The sequence below is a fragment of the Rhinolophus sinicus genome, chromosome 17 (assembly GCF_057876585.1).
Source record: "Rhinolophus sinicus isolate RSI-liver-muscle chromosome 17, RSI-T2T, whole genome shotgun sequence".
Classification (NCBI taxonomy): Eukaryota; Metazoa; Chordata; class Mammalia; order Chiroptera; family Rhinolophidae; genus Rhinolophus; species Rhinolophus sinicus.
Window position 1 is genome coordinate 80,170,932 of NC_142517.1, and position 20,489 is coordinate 80,191,420.

General features: G+C 38.2%; 1 protein-coding gene and 1 long non-coding RNA gene across 10 annotated transcripts in view; one reads left to right on the forward strand and one right to left on the reverse strand.

Moving 5' to 3' along the window:
- Positions 1 to 20,489, reverse strand: part of CMSS1 (cms1 ribosomal small subunit homolog) — a 334,075-nt gene that overhangs the window by 22,246 nt on the left and 291,340 nt on the right. For all 8 annotated transcript variants that reach the window (XM_074332944.2, XM_019756500.3, XM_088794218.1 and 5 more), the window contains 2 exons: positions 11,456 to 11,544; positions 966 to 1,037 (listed from right to left, as the gene is read on the reverse strand). In XM_074332944.2, coding sequence (XP_074189045.2) covers positions 966 to 1,037; positions 11,456 to 11,544 — 161 coding nt within the window. The remainder of the gene's footprint in view (positions 1 to 965; positions 1,038 to 11,455; positions 11,545 to 20,489) is intronic.
- On the forward strand, positions 56 to 17,637 carry LOC109460785 (uncharacterized). 2 transcript variants are annotated; one of them, XR_016019748.1, is made up of 4 exons: positions 56 to 360; positions 7,336 to 7,594; positions 9,853 to 10,078; positions 14,796 to 17,637. It is a non-coding gene; the product is annotated as an uncharacterized LOC109460785 (long non-coding RNA). The 2 variants fall into 2 exon arrangements; XR_012496610.2 differs by lacking the exon at positions 9,853 to 10,078 and having other exon boundaries at positions 69 to 360.

A 20,489-nucleotide genomic window follows, 5' to 3' on the forward strand; every position in this document is an offset into this window, starting at 1 on the left:
GTGTACAAACTATCAAAGAGAAGTTCAAGTTCCTTCTTTAAGGACTTGCCAAACCTCAGCCAATTTGGCATCTCCCATCTTCCTATTTGGCCATTTGCAAGCAAAGAAAACATATGCACACACACTCTGAGTTTTCTAAAAGCTTTCTGTTAAGTAATTGGTTCGAGTCCATCTTCTTTCCTCTAATCCCAATCATATTTCCTCTGCTGACTTCAGCAGTATATCCTTCTTGGCAGGGAGAGAATTACACTGCTGTTTTCACAACTGTGTTGGAAGGTCAAAGCTAACCACACTTTCTCCAAGTCTGAGCCATAAGAAAGTTCGTATAGGAGCAAGAGTCTTCCATATGTTCACAGGCAAGTATTAAAATGCAAGGGGAGTCTTTTGCTTTAAATTATGGTTCAGAATGTGAGTCAGAATGCCTTATGCTCCCTTCATCTGCTTATTTGTTTCTTTTTGTTAATACTCTAAGATAAAAGGCTTTTTTTTTCTTTTTTTCTTTTTTTTAGCATGGGTCTAACTTTAATAAGTGGAGAGTTAGAAATAACACAGGAGACTGGTTCCCCTGAGTTACCAACTTCAGCTCTGTCTCCGTAAGATAAAAGGTTTTAAAAATTGAAATGGGTAAGAAAAGAAGGTTGACACAGTTCTTTTCTTGGACAGAGCGAGGGGGGCTAGAGGGCAGGATAGCTCTGGGCCCCTTCTAGAATGAGAAACTCGTGTCTGACAGCCAGCCACAATGAAAACGCAGGGTGGGTAAGAATGATGTTTAGTGCTCCACAAAACTGAACTAGGAATCAGAAGGATTTATTTTTAGCTCTAACAGAAATACTTATTGCAAGTGACTTTAGGAAAGTCACCAAACCTAACTGAATCTTACAATTTCTGCATCTCTAAAGCGGGGATTACAAAAATGTGATGAAAACATGCAGGGCCACGTCATTGCAAACAATTATTGATATTACCTTTCTCCATTTCCTGGTCTTGGTGGATTCTTCTTTTGTTTCCTTTGGTTGTATCAAGAAACATTCCTTAGGCTATAAAAAATACAAATGAGAAAACTTTCCTCTTAGCATGATGAGTTGTCAACTAATGGTATGAATCCCAAAGTGTCCACTGCCATGTATATATTCTTCAGAGTATCTGTAACATTCTACAAAGAGAGAGATCCTGGAAGACCCACTGTAGGCTATTATGCGGCCTGGAAAATCTTTGAACAAAGGTCAAAATGTGTGAGTCCATGTATGTGTTTGGGGTGGTGGTAGAGGCTCTTAAAGATTGAAGAGAGTAGCCAGGTTTGTAAAATACAGACAGAAATAGATGTGATTAAAATTAAGATGCAATAAGGAAGTCTTTGACTAGTGTGACAGGTGTTTTCCGTTAACTGGTGATGTGTGAGCTTGTATTTCCAAGTCACTGGTTTATTATTTTGCTATCCATTTCTTTCCTTTTCTCAATAAGCATAGAAAATCTGAAGTAGGATATTTTTTTAAAACCTATATTTTTATAAAACCAGCTGCACCAAATGGCTTACTGATCTATAGTGACTACAAAATGAACGTTTCTACTGATGGCCTGAGCAGTCAGCACCCATGGGGGGGTTGGCGCTACCTTGACCCTGAAATACCCTCTACAGTTTAGTGCTATTTTTTACCGAGTCCTCTTTTTTTTTTTTTTTTAAATGTAGAAAAACAGGAAATTTGGACTAAGACCTTGATTTATAAAGTAGAATGCCTCAGATTCCAAATGTATTAATCATAAGCAGGAATATAAAATGTTTCCTGTGCTGGATCTTTTATGCAACATTTTCAAACAAGTTGCCAAGTAAGATATAAAGTATAAGTGAAAACGTATTCTTAGTTTTTCCTTGATTAAGTTGCCATTACAATTAGAGAGTACCAGTTTAAGCTGGTAAACTACTAACTAAAGCAAACTTGTTTCCACTGGCTCTGTTTAAAATGATTACAAATGAAGCTTTCTATTAAAGTTTGTGGACAGTCTGCAGATTAAGAATACCTATGGCCCGAAGCCAGAGAGAGAGAAATAATACTACATAATTTCTTCAGGACGTGGTCCAGGACCTGCAGTTTCTAGACCCCGTTTCACTCAGTAAAGAAGTAGATCCAAAAGACTCAAGATTAAAGTAACATGGAATCTTGAAATTTTAGTTTCTTCTCAGTTAAAACAAAAAACCTGCAAAGAGCAGTTGCATCATAGCTAAAGAAAAAAAGATATTATGACCTCTCTTATTTAGAAAGTTAAGCTATCTTGTGGATGTAGATACATGCCAATTTGTGCTGATACATGCCAATTAGAATCTGGGTCAAGGCCACTAGTGTGTCACAGAAGCTGCCAGATGGTCACAAGAGTCCAATTACAGAGCAGGCCAACGTCTGGCTCATGCTCCTGAGGCAACGGCCTGGATCCGATTAGCAGATCCCAAAGCATCCTGCAGTATCTTGTCACCAGTGTCAAGGTTCTGGAGAAGCACATGTAGAAACCTGTTCCATTTTCTTATTTAGCAAATGAGGGTGCTGTTGCAGGGTATGTTTAATGTGCTGGCTTATATTTATGTTAGGTTTACAAGGCCAATTAATTCAAATTCGACACAAATCTGGAAATGAGTTCAGGGATAAGGATACAGACTCTGGAAGAGAAATAAAAATGCAATTCTGAATCATGCATAGGAGAAAAGAAACATACTTGATGACCTGCTTTAGTCAAGACAACAGCATCAGGTTAAAACGCTAGGTTCAAATTCTTAGATCATCCTAAAGGAAATGCAGTATAATATTTGTTTTCTGGGAGCAGTCACCTTAGCTGGTTGAGGTAGGGTACTAATGAAGAAGCCAAGTTTATGGGGCCAATTTCCATACTGGTGAGATGGCTTTGTGAGGAAATAGAAATCCAGAGTGTTGAAAATTCCTAAACTTAGCTGCCTTATGAATGCTGATGTTTACTCTCAGAGAGACCAGGTAAAAAGATGTGTAAGACTGAGGCCAGGCCAGTTAACCATTTCTGGAAACCAATTTCAACAGTGTATGTCTTTGACAATTGATAAGTAATGACATTTCTTTATATGAAATGTAGTGATTTTAAATATGTAGCCAAAATATGCAGTTTAAATATTTAGAAGAGTCACAGTTCCCCCCAAAATATGAAATAAATTAAGCTTTTAAGTGAAGGAACTGAAGCAAATTCTCAGTTTCTTAAAGTGTCAAAAATTATATTATTTAATAATAATTCTTCTGGTTAAACATGACAAATTAGCCTCAAAATGCCACGATACTGAAAATAAAGGAAATTGAAAAGGTATAAATCTATAAGGACCAAGAAACAAGGAAATAGGGTAACAGTAGTGGAGAGATTTTAACAACCTTTTGGAAACTAGAAAGTGATTGAAACTGGGTGGAAGTGATTTAGCAGAGAGAGAAAGCTAGCATCTGGGTTTCTGGAGAGGAGGAAACTAATTATAAGGGAGTCTGTTTGACTTGTTGGACTCTGAAATGAGTTAGTAGTTGGAGGCACAAGGTACTATAGAGAGTGAAGGGTTTAAAAGAAAGAGACTGGCTCTTTATATTTAGAAAGATAAACTTCCCTCACACCTCCCACTGAGCTGTATCTCCTGCCCAGGCAGCCAAGCAACCCTCTTATTGCTGCTTCCTCTCATCTTGCTCTTCCTGGCAGCAGACTGGAGGTTTATTCTCTGGAGAGGACAAGAGGACCAAGAAGTCCGGCACAGGGGAGGTAGGGCAGAGATTGAGGCTCACTTTCTTTTCCCATCCCTGTTTCAAGATGTCTCAAGTCGCGCTTACAATACTACAAGCAGGAGACCACTGAATTATTCTCTGGAGAAATGAAATAGCCTAAGAGAAATGCCACAAGAGTGACATTTGAGGGTACCATACTAAAAATCTAGCTTGTTATCTTATCACCGAACTATGAAGTCCACTAATCAACAAGCCTTACTATGTACAAAAATTTTCTGACAATTTTTTAGTGTATCTCTCTTGCACAGGAATAGACAAGTTCATCAGACAGCTAACAAAAGTCTCCAACATAAGAAAATATGAACAACAAAAAGAAAAAGAACCCAGAGGAAAGAGGGACATTTCTTCAAAACAATTACAATTAATATTCTCAGAGTGATAAGGGAAAAATTTGCACCCATGAAATAAGAACAAGATGCTATTAAAAAATGGAGCAATCAGAAAACATTTAAATATTAAAACAAATAATAAAGTTGGAATAAAAATGTAGGAGGAAGGCTTGAAGATAAAGTAAAAGAAATCTTCCAGAAAGATTTTTAAAAATGATAAGAAAAAGTTTTAGAGAATCAGCCCAAGAGATTCATCATTCCAATAAAAAGTATATATAAAAAAAGGGGGGTCATGTAAAATAGTGAGGAAGAAGTGCTCAAAGTAATAATACAAGAAAAACTTTCCAGGACTGAGGGAAACTTTGTAGAACATGAAACTCCAAATTGAAAGCCCATTAGGTATAGAGTCTAATAAATAAGAAAAATACCCACACTAAGAAGCATCCCTGTGAAATTTTAAAACATTATGGACAAACAAAAGATCCTAAAAATTTCCAAACAGAAGAACAATAACATACAAAATACAAAGGGTCAGACAAAAAAAAAAAAAAAAAAAATAGTTTCAGACCTTGCATCAGTATTACTGGATGCTAAAACTCAGTGGAACAATGCCTTCAAAATTATGAGGAAAATTTATTTGCAAATTAGACTTTTATACCCGGCCAAACTATCCATAAAGTTAAGAGTAAAATAAAAACATTTGCAGATATTTAAGGTCTCAAAAAATTTATTTTCAACCCACAGATACTGAAGGCTGTATCCCAGCAAAATAAAGGGCTAAACCAAGATAAAGGAAGATATGGGATTCAGCAAATAGGGAGACTAACCCAGGAGAATGTTGAAGGGGAAGTAAAGAAAAGTCTCCATTGCTCAGCAGGCCCAGAGAATAACCAATTCAGAGCAGAATAGGACCATGGAGGTCTGCAGGAAAGAACAATAACTGATCCATTTGAGCATATGGAAAATATTACTCATAGGCATGTGGAAGAGATGTTGAACATATGGGAACAATTAATAATAGGAACACAGCAAGCTGGGCAAATGAAAAAATGAGGTAATTATTAATACCATGAAAATAAAAAGTTGTATAAGAAAGGAGAGATGATTATAGCTTCTCCCTTTCTCGGGGTTGAACAGCATTTCCATGGTCATAATAATGAAATAATGACAACTGTTTTAACCAAAATGTGATGTTGTGTTGGCAGGGGATGTAGCAGTTAGAGAGGGATGGGGGGTGGGGAGGTAAATGGAAGAGCTATGTCCTAATATGCTACCTTAGAAAGTTAATATATAGTGTCAGAAACTGATAAATCAAGAAACTGTAGAAAGTATAAGGTAGCAAATAAGAAAAACAACTAAAAGCTGAGGGTGACTGCCTTTGAGGAAAGACCTAGGGTAACAGTAGGGAAGCGGACTGTTGTTTTTTCATTAAAAACCTTTACTACTGTTTGATTATTACTTTGGTAAAAAAAAAAAAAAAAAAAGATTTCAATTGCCATTTTATAATAAAAAACAAGAATGTTCATTATGAAGAGAAACATAATTTAGAAGCAGCTTTTCAGTTTCGTTTGAGTGTGGTCAAAAGTTATTCAATATACACCCACCAAATGTTTAAAATGAAAAGACTGTTAACCCCAAATGCTGATAAGGATATAAAGCAACCAAAAGCCTCATACACTGATGGCAGGAAGGCAAAAATGGTACCGTCGTTTTGGAAAAAGGGTATAGTGGTTTTTGTAAACCTAAACATGACTCAGCAATTACACTCTTAGGTATTGACTCAAGAGAAATCAAAATATATGTTCACAAAAAGACTTGTATATGAATTGCAGATTGATTCCTAATAGTCCCAAACAGGAAATAGTCCCAGGTATCCACCATTGGAAAATGGATAAACAAACTGATATATTCATATAACTGAATATTACTCAGTGTCAGGGACTGCATCGTGCCCCCGCCCCCAATTCATATATTGAAGTTCTAACCTCCTATGTGACTGTATTGTAGATAGGGTCTTTAAAGAGGTAGTAAAGGTTAAGTGAGATCATTTAAGGGAAGGGTCCTAATCCAACAGGACTGGTGTCATTCTATGAAAAGGCAGAGACACGAGGGATGTGTACACAGAGGAAAGACCGTGTGAGGACACAGTGAGAAGGGGCCCATCTACAAGCCAAGGAGAGAGGCCTCAGGAGAAACCAAACCTCCCAACACCTTGATCTTGGCCTTCTGGCCTCCAGAACTGTGAGAAATAAATTTCTGTTGTTTAAGCCACTCAGTCTGTGGTATTTTGTTATGGCAGCTCTGGCAGAATAATACACTCAACAATTAAAAAACAAAAAAAGCCACTATACATGGACATAGATGAATCTAAATAACACGGTACTGAATAAAATAAGCCTTGAACAAAAGATCATATCCTGTACACTTTCATTTACATGAAATTCTAGAACAGGCAAAACTAATTATTTGGGAAAAAACATCAGAACAGTGGCTGCCTCTGGGTTAAGGAGTTTGGAATGGTGATTGACAGGGAGGTGAAAAGAAAGGGCTCTGGGGCGATACTTTATACCGTAAGGATTCATGTTAAGGAATTGCATGAATTTGCCAAAACTCATTGAATGGTACATTTGACATTTGTGCATTTTATTGTATGTTAATTTTAGCATAAAAGGACAAAAATAAAGATCTTTAAATATTGAACTTTTGTTAATGATGTGCATGCTGATGTGTTTGGGGGGAGTGTACCAATTTTGCAGATTACTTTGAAATGTGCCCAAAATAAGTAATGGATGGGTGGATAGTGTGTCTGAACACACTGGTCATAAAATGTTGGCCTTTGAAGACGTTGAGGGTGAAAATCTACTAGTTAGTGAGGAAAATTTTATTGAAAACTGAAGAAGAGAGGATCTTTGTTACGTAGTGGTAGAAAGTTTAGCAATACGGTCTGCAGTTACATGAAAAGTAGAAAATGTATCTAATGCTGTGGGTTATCTATCGAAGGAGAACCAAACAGTGTTGACGATACCACCAATTTTTTCTTGTGGCTTATGGGAAAATGCAAAAGGAGGGAGTTCAGTTGGACTATCAAAGAAGTCAAGGGAATGGCTGCAAATCCATTTGTGAAGACCTCAGAAAGAACAAAGGTGGCACCTCAGAGCGCTATTTAGTCACATAAGAGCTCTTTAAATAAATTAAAGGTTTGCCTCACAGATTTTCTCAAACATGTCTCTAGGAAGCTGAAGGGCTACTGTCCTTCAGTTGTCTCAGCAGAGGCCCAAGGTCGAGAAGAGTTTATCTGGAAAAGATCTGTGTGTGTGCCAGCGGCAATGTTATGAGGCAATCCTGTGGAGAGGCTCACATTTGAGGGATTGAGGCCTGCCAACAAGGAGGTTGAGCCCCCCAACCGCAGCCCACAACCTGACTGGCATCTGATGAGAGATGTAGAGCCAGAAGGAGCAGGCTAAGCCACGCCTGTGAGATAACAACAACTATGAGGTAAAGAATTTGTTATGTTTTAAGCTGCTAACTTTTGGGGGAAATGTGTTATTCAACAATAGATTAATACATAGAGGAAAAGAATTGAGACACCAGCACGGAAAGGAAGAAGGTAAATCAGAGAGAGTGGATAGGATATACTCTTCTTTTAACATCGTCAAGTGTAAACTTGAAGATCAAGAGTGGGAGAGGGGTGAAGTGATCAATGCTCAAACAAGGAAACAGGAAGAAAATACAACAGTAGAGAAAGGTGAGTAAGGACAGAAAGGGATAAGTACTCTTGCTGGAGATTTCTTTATGATCCAAGGAGATAAACAAAAAGCTAGCTTAAGAAAAAGAAGTCCAGTGTGGTCTCTGAGGGGGAGAGGATGGGTCATGGCACCACTGAAAATCTACTGAAGGCATCCATGAAAAGTCATGAAATCCCTCCTAAGGGATTATATTTCTTAAGGGAACCATAATTACCAAGTCACTAGGGCTGGCTCTGAAATGACTGATGGTGAGGAGGGAAGAGGGTGATGCAATCTCTAGGAGTAGGGGAATTCATCATTTATTTTGGAAGCAATATCTGGAAAAAAAAGAGAACTGTTGGCAAATCTTTATACTCACATTATTGAGGAGGCCAAGGATGATTATTTAGATGTGAAAGCGTTGCTAGAGATGATGTAGTTGCTTGGGGAAAGAAAACTTTTATAAAGTTATAAATCTGCTTCAAATATTGGACAGATGAGAGGTATAGAGTCAGTAACGGAAATGCGAGGCCGCCTATGGCACAGGAAAGAACACTGTCTAGCACAACAGATACTCTCACCTGGTGCAACGGAAGCCGACATGTATATGACAGCTGGCGGCATAAGGCCAGGAAGTTCCTGTGCAAACATTACAAACAACAACAACAACAAACTGAAAGAACAGCAAAGAGATTAAGCTAATGAAAAAAATGAAAAATGTAAATACAGCATAAAATATCTTTTCTTTTTTGATCCAGGGGAAAATGCAATTACTATTAAACAACAAACATCCAGTCACGTCTACCACATGAGTCAAACGCTTAGCACGCTGCCAGGCACTGTCGTAAACACAAAAACACCCTGGCTCCAAGATGCTCATGAACTAGCTGGAGACTCGAGCTCGATGAGTAAAGAACTAGAAGAAGATTCAAGAAAGGACAGTCTGCCTGACAAGGAGGATGTCTTTGGGGTGGTGAGATGAAGTCCAGAGGGAGGAGAGCAGCTGGAGAGAGAACGGGCAGCCCACAGAGGAGTCAGAGGGGCTGTGTGAGCAGTTAGAGTGGAGGAAGAGAGACCCCAGGTCTGAATGCCAAGGTCGGAAAAACTTTCAAAGAGGGGGCTGGAGGAGGGACACTGGGTCACCAGGGTCCAAGAGATGTCTGCAGGCAGCAGGCTAAGTGTCCCAGCTTGGCACACAAGCTGGGACACAAAAGGCTGAGATGGAAAGAGTGGTGAGAAAACTGGAATAGGGCTATCGTCACCCATTCCTTCATTGCACAACTAATGAGTGCCGCTCAGGGCAAAATCCTGTGCAAGGTGCTGTGGAAATGCAGGTAAACTCTGCATTCAAGGTGTTCAGAGCGGTGGGGGAGACCAGGGAGCTAGATGGGTAACTCTCATAGGAGGCAGAGGGGCACAGGAGACTCCCAGAATTCTCTGGTTCAGTAAATGAGGAGAGGCTTAGAGGAACGGGTTAGAGCACCTAGGATTTGAATTCTTTACAGCAACTTGGTAGTGAAAGAAATTAGAGCCAAGAGGATGGTGGTGAAAACGGGCCATAAAAATTAAAGCTTTTGTAATTTTTTTTCTTAGCCGAAAATAGTAATGGTATGTCACCAACAAAGCAGATGAGGACATAGCAAATCCCATTTTCCCCAGTTGAAAGAGAAAGGACAGGTGAAAAGGAAAGTGGAAGCAACAGCATCCACAGAACCTGGCTCACAGCCCCCCAAGTGGACCATGACCCCAGGATCCATCTCTCTGAGCCTCAAGTAATTTGTCAGATAGGGTACCCTGTACTTCACAGGGCAGCGTGAGGATTATGGGAGGATTACAGGTGGCTTTGCACAGGGCCGCCTGTGGTAAGTGCTCAATAAACGGTCTTTATTATTGTTGAAACTGGAGCTACTGAAAGATAGGCGAATGTTCACAGAAATGAAGAAGGTATTTAACTTTTTCCTCTCCCATTTCCCCCTCTTCTTCCTATGGTTCTCTGCCCTTTATCTACCATGGTGGTTGTCGGAAAAGAAGAGCCATGGAGGATGGAGCTAAAAATAGGAAATTTAGCAATGCAGACGGCTCCACGAATGAAGACAGGGAAAATGCAGGCTTGGGCAAGTCTATTAATGCAAACTTCTTTCACCAATGAGTCCTGAAAATGTGAGCAGGTAGCGAGAAGATTATCAAGGGAGAAAGGAAGAAAAGAGAAAGCCAATGGGGTATGAAGAAGAATATTTGGAAACAAGTTCTGCAGGTAGGCACTGATGAGAGGCAAAGGTCAAAGGAGGCAGGATGAAGGTGTGGTTAGTGGGCTAAGTTACTGTAAAATTACATTCCACCTTGGTGAAGTACATTGAAAAGCTAAGAATATTAACCTGTGTCTTTGACAGAATGAACTAAAACTGATAGAGGGACTTTGAGCAGAATAGTTAATGGTTGGACAGAAAACCAAGATGATTATATATTAAATACAGAGGGTGCCAAAAAATGTATACACATTTTAAGAAAGGAAAAAACTGTATTAAAATTGTAATACTTAATATATACTGATAACAAAAGATGAACACAAGTCATGTGTATACATGTTTTTGGCACCCCTGGTAGGTATATCTTTCTGCTTTCCTCTTCCCACAAAGAAAAAATAATGAATAAAATAAAAAAGACGAAATATATTTCACTATAATAATTAACACTTCAGTGCTTATTCTTTTTGCCATCTATTGTTGAAAGTGCTTGACAAGCATTCATGATTTACTACCCACTGTAACTGTGAGGAAAATACAATTACTTTCACCATTTTACCAATAAGGAGGCAGAGGCACAGAGTGTAACTTGCCTAAAGTCTCGCAGCTTGTAGGTAACCATTATGCAAAACTGCTTCTCACAATTATCCTCAACCTGGTCACAAACTTTGGGTAGCGTCACCCTCTAGTGAAATGAGTTTAGGGCCACTTATAATGAGACCACACATCCTTACTACACAGATGATAACTTTGGAGTGATAGTAGATAGTCCCCTAAAAATGACACTCGGTTACCAATCAAGTTTAAGGAACACATAACATGAAAAAGCTGCAAATGGATGTGAGTGAGTGAGTGAGGTAGTGAGTAGGAAGATTGAAAAGGAAATAAAAGGCCATAGGTCCAGGAAACAAAAGTTTACCAAATGGCCATTTGTGGTGTTATGAAGGCAGCAAATCCTGTGATAAGAATTAATACAATGGACCATGATGCTGGGTAGCGTGAGGCCCTGGGAGCCTGCTGGCAGCAGGCATGGCACTGTGACCCTGTGTTGGTGTGTGTGTGTGGGGGAATCTTGCATATCTTTATGAAACCTGTCTCCTTTTAGGCACTATACATAAAATAATAAGACTGGAGATTTGGTGAAAATGTGATACAAAAATCTAAGATGCCATTATTGTAAAATACATTTATATTGTAAAAAAAAAATGTTAGGGGAAAAAATAGACTTTGCTTGTTTATAATTAACGAAGCATGGCTTTGTCAAAGGCAGAGAAGGTAAAAGTTTCCCTGAAATCCCACCAGTAAATGTTAGGCACCGGGATGCTGTAGAGGGTACAAGAGGCTGATTGCAGAAGCCAGCAGTGTGACTCTCCCACAATGACTGTCACCTGTTTGGTTTTCTTTGACGGGGCAGGAACCGGAGCTGTTTTTTGCCGCTTCATTTCTGTGTCTCCTCCTCCTTCATCACCTGATGCTTCTAGAAAATATAAAGTTTAAAAATTAGAAAAGTCTCTCTTACCCTCTCCCCCCCACCTTTGCTCCCATTGCTAGTACAATCTTGGTACCAGCTTTCTAGAAGGTTCTATCCCTTGACTTAGTAATTCTACCTATAGGAAGCTGAATTTAAGGAAATGACCCAAAATGAAGATAGATATTTCAGCACCAACATGGCAGTCTTATCTATAAAACTGTACAACTGAAGATTACCCAGATGTCTAACCTTTGAGGATGCTCAATTATGGAACACTCACACTGATGTTACAGACACCAAACTCCTCATTTTCAGATTAAAAAAACTGCTGCTTAGTGGGGTGAAGTATTTCACCCCAGGTCACACACTTGGGAGCCCGGATCTATTTGAGTACAAAGTCTTCCCCATAAGTGATACTGCCCGCCCTGGGAGCGAGCCAGCTCTTGACACTGAGTACTGAGTCCAGGGGGAATGTTAAGAGATTGGGACAAAAGGATTATAGGTCATGAGAAATTCTTACTTTGAATTTTTAAAATCTTTCAACACTGGAAAAGAGAAATTCTTACTCCAAGAATCAAGAAAAAATAAACGTTTTAACAGTTTTCCTGTTTATAAAGCTCTCTTGAAGAAACATGACAACCATAAGTTTTGTACTTTCCCCGGTGCCATCCTGTCTTCCAGATTACAGTGGCTTCTCTCCATAAATACATTTTTGAATCTTTGAAAGGCTCTACTCATTCTCTTTGAGTTTCTCTATATATCTCAAAGTCAGCTCAAGATATGAATTTCTGAGCAACCTGGGTCAGAATTCATATTTAGCTCCAAATTAAGCCATTTAGTAGCCTTGTTGGCTCACTGTGATGACTGATTTTATGTGTCAACTTGATTGGGGCACAGGGTGCCCAGATAGTTGGTCAAATATTATTCTGGTTGTTTCTGTGATGAAATGACCATTTGTATGGGTAGAAGGAATATCCCAGATCGCCCTCCCTAATGCGGGAGGGTCAACCAATCAGATGAAGGCCAGAATAGGTTGACCCTCCTCTGAGTAAAAGAATTTTTCCTGCCTTTGGACTTGAATCGAAACATGGGCTCTCCCTGGATCTGGAGCCTGCCAGCCCTCAGACTGGAACTATACTATCAGCTCTTCTGGTTCTCAGGCCTCTGACTAGGATTGGAACTAAACAATTGGCTCTTCTGGGTCTCCAGCTTGCCAAGTCACCCTGCAGATCTCGGGGCTTGCCAATGTCCATTACTGCATGAGCCAATTCCTTATTTTATATCTATCTATATCTATATCTATCTAAGTATATATAGGTATAGACAGATATATAGATATTTATTTCCTATAAGTTCTGGCTTTTTTCTGGAGAACCCTGATTAATATACATACTTTCAACTGTATAGCATAAGAAAAAGGACTCTGCCTAATGAGTAGTAGCGGGTAGGGGATTGACAAAGATTTTTAAATGAGCAATTAAGTTGGCGTTAAGAGTATTTAGAAAACTCCTTCTGGGAAGATAACAGCAGTCAAATTTGTCCCGCTTTCTTTTGCTAAATACAGCTGAAAATCCTAGATTTTATATATAAAAACAAACATAGAAAGTCTCTGAAAGGTGGAGAGAAGAAGGCAGACCTGCTAGGAACGTTGGGGATCAACGAACAACACAGGGGTGAGGTCCTTGGGTTTTCATTTTGCCTCATTATCTCAGGCTTGAAACTTAAGATGCAGCAATTTGAAAATGCCAATTAGGGAGCAGACAAAAAAGGCCCCCCAATTACTCTAAAATTTATGTGGAAAGGCAAAGGAACTAGAATAGTTAAAGCAATTATGAAAAAGAATAACCAAGTGGGAGAAACTAGTTTATGCAATTTCAAGACTTATTATGTAGCTACAGTAATCAAGACTGTGTGGTATTAGCATAGGGATAGACACGGAGATGAATGGAATAGAATACAGACCCAGAAAGACACAAATATGCCCAAATGATTTTTGCCAAATATGCAAAAGCAATTCAATGAAGCAATTCAACCCTTTCAACAAATGTGAAAACAATCCACAGGCAAAAAAATTAATCCCTACCTAAGTTTCATGCCTTACACAAAAACGAACTCGAAATGGATCACGGACTTAAATGTAAAATTTAAAACTATAAAACCTTTAGGGAAAAAAAAAAAAGAAAATCCTTAGGATCTAGAATTAGGCAAAGAGTACACCAAAAGTACAATCAAGAAAAGGAATAATTAATAAGTTAGACTTTATCAAAAGTGAAAATGTCTGCTTTGCAAAGACCCTGTTAAGAGGATGAAAAAGCAAGATATAGAATGGGAGAAATATTTCCAAACCACGTATTCAACAAAGGACAAACTAGTATCTAGACAACATAAAGCATTCTCAAAACTCAGCACTAAAAAACCAAACAATGGAATTAGGAAATGGCAAAAGACGTGAATGGATATTTCAATGAAGAGGATATACTGTGGTAAATAAGTATATCAAAATATGTTCGACAACCTGAATCACCAAGGAAATGCAAATTAAAACTATGAGATATTACAATAAACCTATTAATGGCTAACATTAAAAAAATAGCACCAATACCAAATGCTGGTGAGGATGCAGAGACACTGGATCACTCATACACTGCAGTGCAACGTAAAATGGTACAGCCACTTCCATTCCACAAATGGGAAATAGTCTGGCAGTTTCTTAAAAGAACTAAACATGCAACACAGCAGCTGCACTCCTGAGCATTTATCCCAAAGAAATGAAAACTTAGGTTTATATGACAACCTGTATACAAATGTTTACAGCATCTTTATTTATTATTTATAATAGCCAAACAAACTGGAAACAACCCAGATGTCTTTCAATGGGTAAATGGTTAAGCAAACTGTGCACTTTCCATACCACAGAATACTAATCAGCAATAAAAAGGAATGAACTACTGATACACACAACCTAGATTAATCTCCAGACAATGGGTGTGGCTACAAAAGAACAAGAAAGCTTCTTGTGGGATGGAAATGTTCTGTATCCTAATTGCATCAACGTCCATATCCTTGTTGGATATTGTCCTACAGTTTCACAAGTTGTTACCATTGAGGGAATCTGGGGAAAGGGGATTTGTGATCAATCGCTCTGTATTGTTGTTGTTGTTTTTTTTTACAACTGCATGTGAATTTACAATCATTTCAAAATAAAGAGTTTAATTAAAAAAAAAATGTATTTAAAGGAAATCTGTTTTCTTTTTCAGGAAGCCCAAAATTAGATGCCGGAAAAGCTAACAGGTGTGTGGCTGGCTGTGGACCACGCACATACGTCACTGCAGTCCTGACTCGGAGAGCCAGGAGGCAGCTGCGTTCAGAGAACCACAGTCAAGCCAGGGAGCCCCTGATGGAGCCTTAAAAACAAACACACAAAAAAAACGAGTGAGGTGGGGGGAAGGCTAAGGTCCAGGGTGGCCAGATAAAATACATGATGCCTTGGTAAATTTGAATTTCATACAAACACTGAATAATTTTTTAGTATAGATAAGTCCCAACTATTGTCTGGGGAATATCAAAATTATTCATTCTTTATGTGAAATTCAAATTTAATGGGTTGTTGTGTATTTTTATTGGCTAAATCTGGCAGCCCTACCTGGGGAATATTCTTCCCCAGAAAAGGCCACCTTCAACTGTGTGAAATTTCTTATATTGGGTTCTATTCATCGGGCCCCCTTTTTCTTAACATCCTCCAACTTATCTTTATCTGGGATCCTTTGGGTAAGCCTTTGCTAGGACAACACAGCCCTCCTTTCTTCCTCTCATCCGCACTTGTACACTTATTGCACCTTGTAAATCAGCACGTGATTTTATCCTTCCTCACAGTGTGTGCTGGTATTGCCTAAATGTTAGGCTTTCTCTCCATCTCCACTGTAAACAGTTTGAGGGGACCCATGAGTACCTCAAGTACCTGTCTCAGTGTTGATTAAAAGTAAAAGTACTCCCCCACACCTATTGCTTCATTTCCTTTATATTATAAAATATATATTCTCTGTGTAAAACATGAAACCCCTTACAAAAATTTTTTATCCTTTTCTTAGCTTTAAAAATAAGATTAAAAGGATGGAATACAAATAAATAACTGTCAGGATCAAAACCGTAAATATTTAAAAATCAAACAATGCTCTTAAAAAAAACCTTCTGAATTCTGTGTTCCTCCATTGTCCAGAATCTGATAACTGAAGAGGACAGTATGTATTTAAGCAATCTAGTTGAAAATAACATATTTTTAAAGGTATGCAACTCTTATACAACAAAAACCCATGAGAAATATTTAAATACCTTGTTAATCAAATGCTCTAAATCTGAGTGACTTCTTGTTCCAAAAAATTATTTCATCTGAAACCTTTTAACATATAAAATGAGATCATCTCATAGCACCATACGTTGAATATATTAGTTGTTTCTTTAGTCTGTGATGCTTTTGATTCCAAAAAAACTGCTTTTCTGAAATAAGGATGTTAGTGCTGCGATTTCCGTTAAGAGAATACTAAACATATGGAGACCCAGGCTAGACCCAGATCCCTCTAGAATGGCTGGCCTTTGATGAGGTTCAGCCAGGCCTGTGCCACTCGATCTCAATGGTTGGTTCAGGCCACGGAGTGGAGCCACCAAGATGGTGCTGCCATCTCCAAATCCCTGAAAGTCTACAAAACAAACAAACACCCCCCACCCCCACCAGATAGGTTTGGTTGAATTCTTCCAAAAGAAGAGTCAAGTACACTGTCCTTTTAAAATATATGGCAAAAAGAGCAAGCTAAAATAAAAGGTCCTCTCTTTCCCTCTATCCCTGCCTTCGTCCTCTTTAGGAGAAATATCAGCGGTCCAATTTCCCAACGATTTCCTTAATCCTTAAAGTACTTGCTTGCATGAACCCTTTCTAGGCTCTGGGAGGGACCCTGGCATCGCACTATACAGTCAAGTTTTCTTTAAAATTTTGCAAAGAGAAGGTATTTTAACCACAATATGCATATATTAAAACCAATGTCTATTTCCAGTAAGAATTCTCTTGTCCCATATCCCCTAGTGAGTGGTGTTGGAATGGGAGCGAGCATTTTGGGGATCCAGTTAGAGGAAGTTGGTTGAACATACATTTTATTTGAATGTAATGGGATATTATGTGGTTCCCAATCATATAGCCTATAGTTAAATTATTGCTAGCTGTCCTAGTGTAGGAATGCTTCCAGGAAAACTACCACGCTATGCTAACCAGACACCCTGACACAAAGTGAGCGGGGCCAGATGTTGTAAATGATGACACAAATGTGCCTGTAGCATCCAGCCCTAGAACTATGTGGGAAGTGGAGAAACCAGGTTGGGGAAATATGAAACCAGAGCTAGTCAGTAGAAAATTCTTCCAAACATCAAAAATGTAAAATTGTAAGCAGAGAATTAGGTTCCCATTTTCGCCTATTCAAAGAAATGGAAGGTCTTTCCTGCAGGAATACAGTAGATGGTGCATTTTACATAGTTTTAAAGAAACCATATTTTTAAATTTCTTACTGGAGGGAGTAAAATAAAAATTTTCAGAATTCCTGTGTTTGTAGCAGTACTGTTGTGATTTCTTATTTAAAATAACTTTTTTCATACCTAATTTTGTATTGGTAATTTTGTATTCTTTTTCTGAGAGACAGCCCCCCCCAAATTGTATAAGCTTCAGGCCTGACAAAAACCTAGATCTGCCCTAGGTAGCAACCTGTTAAACTCTCATTAGTTTTCATAGTGTCTCAACAAAACAAACTACTGAAACAACAACATGGATAAGTTTCAAAAGCATGATGCTAAGCAAAAGAAGACAGATTCAAGAGGCTACAAAATGTGTGATTCCATTTATTTAACACTTTGGAAAAGGAAAAATTATAGGACAAAAAACAGATCAGTAGTTACTGAGCACTATAGATGGGGGACCTCTGGGGGGTGAGGGCCTGTTTTATCACTTGTTTTGGTTGTACAACTGTATGTATTAATCAATATTTATAGGACTGCACATTAAAAAGGGTTAATTTTAATATATGTAAACTATTCCTCAATAAACCTGACTTAAAAACATAATAATAGGGGGCTGCCGGATGGCTCAGTTGGTTAGAGCGCGAGTTCTTAACAACAAGGTTGCCGGTTCGATTCCCACATGGGCCAGGGAACTGCACCCTCCACAACTATATTAAAAACAACAGCTTGAGCTTGGAGCTGAGCCACTGGTGGGCGACCGGTTTTCTCAGTGGTTAGAGCACGGTGCTCTTAACACTAAGGTCACGGGTTTGATTCCCACATGGAGCAGTGAGCTGCGCCCCCTCCCCCCTGCCACACATACAACTAGATTGAAAAACAATGATTTGACATCCTGGAAAAACACACCGCTACCCAATATTTCCCAATTAAAAAAAATAATGGAAGCTAGCTTTCATAAACAATTTGTAGCACTTGCCCATGTAACACAACTAATAATCGACAGAGGTGGGATTAGAATCCCAGATACTCTTATCCTGGAGTCCAGATCTTAACCCTCAACTGCCCTGCATGAAAAGATGTCCCCTACAGCTTAATAATGCCTTTCCTTTTATTCCTTGTTTGCTAGGAGGGGTTTTTCTTTAGTATCAGAAATATATGTTAAATTTAATGCAATTCTTTTTGGTTTTGCATTTATTGAGATAATCATATGTTTTTTCCCCCTATAATCTGTTAATGTGGTGAATTGTGAAAACTGGTGGTTATTCGCTAGGACAAATCCCAATTGGTCATGACATACTTCTTTTTAAATAACATTTTATTTTGTTTTTGGGTTAACATTTTATTTAGACTTGTTTTCATCAATGTTCAGAAGTCACATTGACACAATTTTCCTTTCTTAGTACTGTTCTTTGTCTAGTTTAGATCTTGAGGTTATATTAGCTTCAAAAAAGAATTAGGAAATGTCTCTTTGTTTTCTCCTCTGAAATAGTTGTATATGGTTGAAATTATCTGTTCCTTGATATTTGGTAAGATCTGTCAGTAAAATAAGCAGAGTGTAGTATTTTTTTTGGTGAGTATGTTTTAACAAATGCTTCAATTTCTTATGGTAATATGATTTATTCAGGTTTTTCTATTAATTTTTAATTCAGTTTTTGTAAGTGATATTTTTCTACATAATTGGCTATCTTCTTTGAACTTTTCAAATTCATAGGTGAGAGTTGATCATTATATGTAGCTATGTCCCCTTTTTCTTTTCTGTCATTTCTTTTTTATTTGTATCTTTTTTCTTGCTTAAGCTTGGACAGGATTTTCTTTTAAATAAAAAAACCCCCAGGTTCTGCATTTATACATACTTTGTGTATTTGATTTCTATTACACTAATTACTGTTCTTTACTTTCTTTAGGTTCATTCTATCGATTTTCTAATTTTTGTAGTTGGATATTTAGCCTACTAAATTTTCCTTTTTCTGATGTTATAAGCATTAAAGCTATATATACATTCCCTCTAAATATAACTCAAGCTGAAGACCCTACCTTTTAATACTGTAGTTTTGATACTATAGCATTTTCACTATCATTTAATTCTAAATATTTTTAAAGTTTCCATAATGATTTTGCTTTGACAGATGAGTTAGTTATTTAGAAGTGTTTTTTTAAATTTCCAAATAGACCTTTTAAAGTTCTCTTGTTTGTATTGTGATTAGAAAAATGGTCATCCTGCATACCAATTCTTTCATATTTGTTAAGACTTGCTTTATTTTCTAGCACAGGGATCAGCAAACATTTTAGGTAAAGGTCTATATAGTAAATAGATGTAGGGTTTGCAGAGCAGTTAGGACTGTCAGTAACTACTCAACTCTGCTGTGCAAAAGCAGCCCTAGACAATATGCAAATGAAGGGGCGTGGCTATGTTCTGCTAAACTTTATTTATAGAAACACACCCTGGCTGGATTTGGTCAATGGGCCAAAGTCTGCCAACTCCTAACCTAGAATATAATCAATTTTTAAAAATGTTTCCAAGTTTTTCTGAATGGAATGTATAGTTTCTAATTGCTAGGTGCAGAGTTCTCTAATATATGAGTATGATCATAGGTTAACTTAATTATGGTTTTCAAATCTGTTATGTTTACGATTTTTTATGTTTTATCTATCGATTACTGACATGTATAGTAACACCTCCTACACTTATTTAGAATTTATCCATGTTTTCTAGTAAACCTACCCATTTTTATTTCTACATCTCATAAGTATATTAGGTGCATGCGAGCTTAGAATTGTTACAACTTCCTGTTGGTTGAATTGTTCTTTTTATCATCATGTTGTGACCCAGTTTTTCAAAATCCTTCATGTGTAATTTAGTTCAATTTCACTTATTGGGGGTGGGGTGTTCTACATTTCTAGAGGTGGTCGCTGTTCTCTGAGAAATCTAAGTGTACACTGAACACTAACGCTGGAGACAGAGCTGTACTGCAACAGTCTAAAATATTTTGCTGAAATTACTCATCCCTAGGAGCCAGAATGTTTTATTTGGCCAGGAAAGGGAGGGCTGGGAAACGACTCTTAGAGAACCACGTTCCCAGCTCATTAAGGGACTCCCGGCAGCATCATTGAGAAAGAACACAATTCCCACATCCAAAGAACAGGACCCTGTGAAGTATGAACTCAGTGAAGGTTCTGAAGCCAAGCCAGCAAAACTGATGAACACAGGGCAGGGGAGGGTAGAGCGGGGAGAAGAGGCGAGAGGCGCAGAGGGGAGGAACTTGCCGTGAGAGGCACAGCAATGAAAGAAGCAGCTCTCAATTCTGACTGCACTTCTACTGACTATCGTCATGCTTCGTCCTGTCTTGCTTCTGCACACTTTTCAAAATAATTACTACAGCTATGCCATGACCAAACAATAAGGGCTTATTATCAATTAGGCCACACCAGAAATAACTGTACTGTTTCTAAGTGTA